Source organism: Cricetulus griseus, chromosome 5 (genome assembly GCF_003668045.3).
Source record: "Cricetulus griseus strain 17A/GY chromosome 5, alternate assembly CriGri-PICRH-1.0, whole genome shotgun sequence".
Lineage (NCBI taxonomy): Eukaryota > Metazoa > Chordata > Mammalia > Rodentia > Cricetidae > Cricetulus > Cricetulus griseus.
Window position 1 is genome coordinate 134,131,961 of NC_048598.1, and position 6,000 is coordinate 134,137,960.

General features: G+C 44.2%; 1 protein-coding gene across 2 annotated transcripts in view; it reads right to left on the reverse strand.

The window, feature by feature from the left end:
• The window catches only part of LOC100753687 (kelch domain-containing protein 1), a 31,749-nt gene extending 26,093 nt beyond the window's left edge, over nt 1–5,656 (reverse strand). For both annotated transcript variants that reach the window (XM_027418150.2, XM_027418149.2), the window contains exon 1: nt 5,315–5,656. In XM_027418150.2, coding sequence (XP_027273951.1) covers nt 5,315–5,410 — 96 coding nt within the window. In that variant the 5' untranslated portion in view covers nt 5,411–5,656. The remainder of the gene's footprint in view (nt 1–5,314) is intronic.
• Nucleotides 5,657–6,000: the final 344 nt, after the last annotated feature.

Below are 6,000 nucleotides of genomic sequence, written 5' to 3' on the forward strand. Positions count from 1 at the left end.
CACAGCAACCATATACATACACGCTCACATCAATTTTAAAAAAGAACAAGTAAAACTGACTTTAAAAACCAATGTGCTGGAGGTACACAAGCCTTTAATCCCAACACTCAGATAGATAGATCACTGTGAGTTCAAGGCCAGCCTGGTCTACAGAGCCGGTCCAGGACAGCTAGAGCTACACAGAGAAAACCTGTCTGGAAAAATAAAATAAAATAAAAAGATCCTAATTCAAAAGAAAAAAGTAATTAAGTAATAAAAAAATAACAGGAACAATAATAGAACAAAGACTTGAACACTCAGAAGTATCCCCCATAAGATTTGTAACAAAAACTAAAGAATGGCATCAACACTTCTAATGGAATAGTGAACTCTGAAGCCTAACAGTGCTGACAAAGTGGCAGGTTTCACATAGCATCAAATTCGTCTGCAAGAGCTTCAAGGCTTATTGATGTTCAAAGGAAATGGAAAACTCCCTTAGCCACCAGAGGAGCAAGGCCACAGGAATTTAAAAAAAAAAAAAAAAAAGGAAAAGCAAAAAGAAACACCACATGGGTTGGAGGGATGACTCAGCGATTGAGCATGAATGCTCTTGTAGAGGACCCAAGTTCAGGTCCCTGCACCACACCGGATAGCTCCCCACTGCCTGAAACTCCAGCATCAGAGGATCCAAGGTTCTTTTCTGGACTCCTTGAGCAATTGCACTCACTCTCACACACCCACACACAGACACTCACACATATACAAAACATAAAGCAAGACTGACTGCAGGCTCTCCCCTCCCGCATCCAGTCTGAATGGTCTTCATTTGCCACATTCTAAGTTTTATACGTTGTCCTACTGAAAGTGCTGGGAAAGAATCTCCCATTCAGAGGCAGTTTATCTTAAGGCACTGCCCATGATATTAGCATGCTGTACTGCAGAGTACCCCACACACAAAAAACAAAGGTAGTGATAATCTGTGGGAGTGGAGGTGAGGGAAGCAGTGTGGTCAACAAAGAAAGATAAACAAGAAACTTTGAAAGTGACAATGATAATTCTAAAAATTTGTCTTTATATTTATTTGGGTTTTGGGGCGGGGGAGGGGGGGCATGCACCTAACCCACCCTCCCACATATGTGGAGGTCAGAAGACAACCTGTGGGAGCCAACTATCTCCTTCTACCATGTGGGTTCCAGGGAGCAAACTTAGGTCACCAAGTTTAGATCAAGCACCCTGACCTGCTGAGCCATCTCCCTTGCCCTGTTTCTTGATCTGGCAGGTGAGTGTGTTTTTATCTCTGAGTAATATTTTATCTGTTCCTTGGTGTAAATAAAATCCATAAAACTTAGCTGGGCATAGTGGTACACTGGGAAGGCAGAGGCAGGTGGATCTCAGGGAGTTCGAGGCCATTCTGGTCTACATAATGAGTTCTAGGACGGCCAGGGCGATAGAGAGACCCTGTCTCAAACACCTCATAAACATTGAAGAAATAACTACTAAGTAGTTCATGGGTCATCAGGGAGACTGGAGACTAGCATCTGGTCTTGCAGAGAGGCCACACCACAGAAAAGTCTGCAGACTGACAAACACTGAGATGCAGCTGTACCACCCACCTCTCATGCCAGGATCACAAACTTCTGAAATTGTAGTGCCAGTGCCATGCTCCTCTATACTACGTCCTGGATTTTTATGTTTTTACTCCTATTTTATTTCTACTTAAATTTTTTTTTTCTTTGACAGAGTCTCTGGCCCAGACTGGCTTTTAACTCCTTATGTAGCCAAAGGTGACCTGAATATCTGCTCCTTCCACCGCCATCTCCTCGGGGCTGGATTATAAGTGTGAACCACGGCCAGCTGTTCAATCCAACCCAAGGATTCGTGTGCATAGGCAAGGACTACCTCCTGAGCCCTCCAAATCTTTGAAACTTGCTTATCAGCTGTTCTTGTTTTTTTGTAGAACTTGGGTCTATCACACATGTTACAAGTATTTCCTCATTTGTCATTAGGTTTCTCACCTTGTGGTGCTTTTTATAAAAAGCCATTTAAAAAAAAAGTTTGATCAGCTAATTTTTTCTTTATATAGTTTTCCAACTCAGATTCTCTTTTCTCAACCCAAGATTTTAAAATAGCCCTCTTTCTTTCCCACAGAGTTCAGTTTTCCTATGTTTAATTGTCAGTCCTAAACCTCTGATATAATTTTCCTCCAACTATCTTAGAAGAAGCACTTATTGTATTATTGGTTGTCCACAGATTCAAAATGCTACCTTTTTTTGTTTGTTTGGTTGGTTTTTTTTTTTTTGTTTTTTTGAGACAGCATTTCTCTGTTATTGCTTTGGAGCCTATCCTGGATCTCACTCTGTAGACCAGGCTGGCCTTGAACTCACAGAGATCCGCTTGTCTCTGCCTCCCCAGTGCTAGGATTAAAGGCATGCACCGCCACCACCAGGCTTCAAACTGCTACTTTTAAAAACAAAAACAGTCTCATGCTTGGCTGTTTCTTCGGTCTCTCTCCTAGCCTTGGTGCCATATGTTAGATCAGAACCACCGATAACGTCACACCTGTGTCTGGTACTAAAGCCCTCTTCCCTTCATCCTTTTCAAACATTTCCTGAACTGATCTTCCACACATAATAGGCTAGATTATCATATTTATAGATCAAGTTTTCTTCTAGTTCATAGAAAAATTCATCCTTATCATTCCTGTTAGAGAAGCAGAGCTGTCCGAATGTGGGCCTGAGAGGAATGAGTACCATCTACAAGCATACAATGATTCTTCCTTCCAAACCTGGAAAACGCTCACATCTCATGGTCCTGCCAGCTGCACTGTCACCCGGGATGGATGCCCATAAACTGGGGAAGGCACAGAGGACAGAGAACTAGAGCTCTTTAAAACTGGCTCAAGCAAGTACTTCAGTCTCTAGGACACAGGTCTGGCAACTTCCACACATGCACTGTTTGCATTAATGAGGGAAATGGATTGGAATATAAAATAGACAACACCAACCACATTTCTAAGCACCGGCTGCTAGAATCCCTCCAGCTTCCAGGACCATTCAGCCATCTGCTGCTCAAAAGGCCCTTCTACAGGATCTTGCATTTTGTGGAGACAAGGCACGCTATCTTTTTTCCTTCCTATTCTTTTTTCCCCCTTATACCACTTATACCTGAGATGTTACTGGACTGCTGCTGATCCCTGCGATTTAAAAGTGAATAGACCCAGGATGTAAATCTGTGTTGTATTTTTCAGGTTTGTGTTTTTAGTGCCTTTGCCCTTTGGAATATTCTTTAGCTGCCCCCTGGTGAACTGGACTCTCACTGAATACAACTTTCAAGGGTGAAATAAGATTTAAAACATTCAGACATTTCCCTTATTCCCAAGGAATTCTGCACGGATTTACTTCATTTATGGAGTAAACAAAGATAATAGATTATTATTATTATTGAGACAAGGTCTCATATCATATAGTCCAGGCTATCCCTAAACTCACAATGTAACCGAGAAGGTCCTCCAGCTCCTGCTTCTGCTTCTGCCTCCAACTTCAGGTGTTACAGACATGCTGCTACAAAACCTGGCTGGCAAGATTATTATTTTGATTTTTTTCCACTTAAACTTAACCATTGTCAACACAACCGGATATAAACACAGCAGAAAAAGTTTAGTAAGTCTGTATCTCCTAATGGTAGAGCTTAGAAACATTAAAAAAAAAAAACTTTATGTACACACAGCCCTCATTATGTATATGTATTATGTACACACAGCCATTATTTTGTATAAACTAGTTTTCACAAAAAAACAAATTCAAAACCAGGCCAGGAGAAGAACACTAATAACCCCAACACTTGGGAGGTGGAAGCTGAAGGATCAGGAGTTCAAGGTCAACCTGTGGTACTTGAGACCTGTTTCAAAACAAAACAAACAAATTGACAAATCCACAGAAAAAGAACAAAACAAAACAAAACAAAACAAAAAAAACACTCCAAAAACAAATGGGAGAGCAGCTAGTTGTGGTCACTCATGCCTGTAAGTTTGAACAACTGGGAGGCAAAAAACAGGAAGCTAGCCTTGACTCTGTGGCCATCCTGGGCTACACAAGAAGTTCCAGGCCAGCTTGTGTGAGTTGCAGTGTGAGATCCTGTCTCAATTAATTAAATTAATTAATAAAACATAGCTCTAGGAAGCAGCCCCTGGTGTCACATGGCCATCAAAGGGTCAATGCCTTTCTTTATAAAATGGAGACTTCGGGCAGAAGAGATGGCTCAGTGGTCAAGAGCACCGGCAGCTCTTGCAGAGGACCTGGATTTGATTCCCAGCACCCACATAGTGGTTTGTAACAGTTTGTAATGCCAGTTCCAGGGATCATGACCTACATGGGCTGCAGGCCTCTGCTGACCTACATGGGTTGCAAGCATACACAAGACTCAGACATACATACAGGCAAAACACTCATGTACATTAGTAAAATAAATCTAAAAATATTAAAATAAAATGGAGACTTGTTTACCATACAGGTTCACTTTACAGATTAGATTGTAATCTATAATCCTATTGATTGAGAGTTCCTAGAGGCAGATATATTGGGCACTCACAAACTAATTTCTTATTTTTTTTCTGATACTGCACTAAATTAGGAATAAACACACAAAACAACAACAAAAACCCACTTGGACCTGAGAATTCTTAGCACACACAGTATGCACTTTATTTCGTTGTGATTCACTCGTGTTACAGGTCTGTCATATAAAGGTATAGAGAAGTCGGAAGATGCATCTTCTATTTACAGTAGGGCTTCCGCGGGGCTTATTTTCTAATCTGTGAACGAACGGGGTTGACGTGGATACCTGAATTATTTTTCCAACTCGATAATCCTTGCTATCACCCTACGATCATAGAAGCAAAACAAACACACATTCCAACCGCCATGGTAATACGAATTTTCAAGCACAAAACTCTGTCTGTGGTGTGGTGTTGCGAAAACGAATCTATTTTGAGACTCCAGAAGGACTTAATTAGCAAAGAAATGCCACTAAAAAGAGCTGCTACATTTAACTGCTTGGTGACTTCGGTATTGAGTCGCGCCGTGGCAATAGATACACAGTATTATAACAAGGCACTGCGTCCTGGGGATCTCTCCAGTCCTGCGCCCCGGGGGCTGGAGAAGTCACGCACCCTGGGACCCCGGTTGGGTGGAGCCGGAGCGACCACGGGCGGCCCGTGGCGAGTGGGGTGCCAGCGCAGGCGAGCCGCCTGGAAGCCTGCGGGGGAGCCGCGTCGCCGGCCGTCGTCCCCCAGCCGCCGATCCCGCGCCGCCCCGGCGTGCCCGCCCCTTCCCCTTACCACGTAGCCCCCCCACACGTAGAGGAAGTGTCCGTCCACCACGGCGCAGTGGCCGCTGCGCTCCTCGGCCACGCAGAACGCCTGCGAGTCCGCCATCCGCCCTCCGCGGCCCAGCCAGCTCGTCGCCGGCTCGCACGCACGAACGGAACGCGAGGAGGGTCCAGATTGGCGGAGGCGGAACCGAGAAACCTGCGCGTCTGCGCGGCCGCCGCCCGGTTTGGGGGGCCCGGCTGCTCCTCCGAATATGTGCGCTCCTTAGATACACTCTGTTCCTCTCTGCAGCCTCTGCTTAAGTCTTGAGTCATCTGGAAACGCTTCCTTCACTTCCTTCTCGTGACTTTTTTTTTTTTTTTAATTATGTGTAGATCTGTGCATCATGTATATCTTGGAACTGGAGTTAGGGAATGAACCTCCATGCGGGTGCTGGGAATACTTGGGTCCTCTCAAACCATCTCCGTGATGTTCATTTGTGAAGTGAGCGTTCTTTTCCTGCACCTGGGCCAGCTCATTGACATACGTATCCTCCAGCTTTTTTTTTTTTTTTTTTTTTTTTTTTTTTTTTTGCGTGTGTGGTTCAGGCAGTGCTCCGCCAATCCTCCTGCCTCAGCCTTCAGAGTGTGCGCACCACCATGCCTGGCTTTTATTTGGGGGGGTGGGGTGGGGTGTCGGAAATCATATCTAGGGTT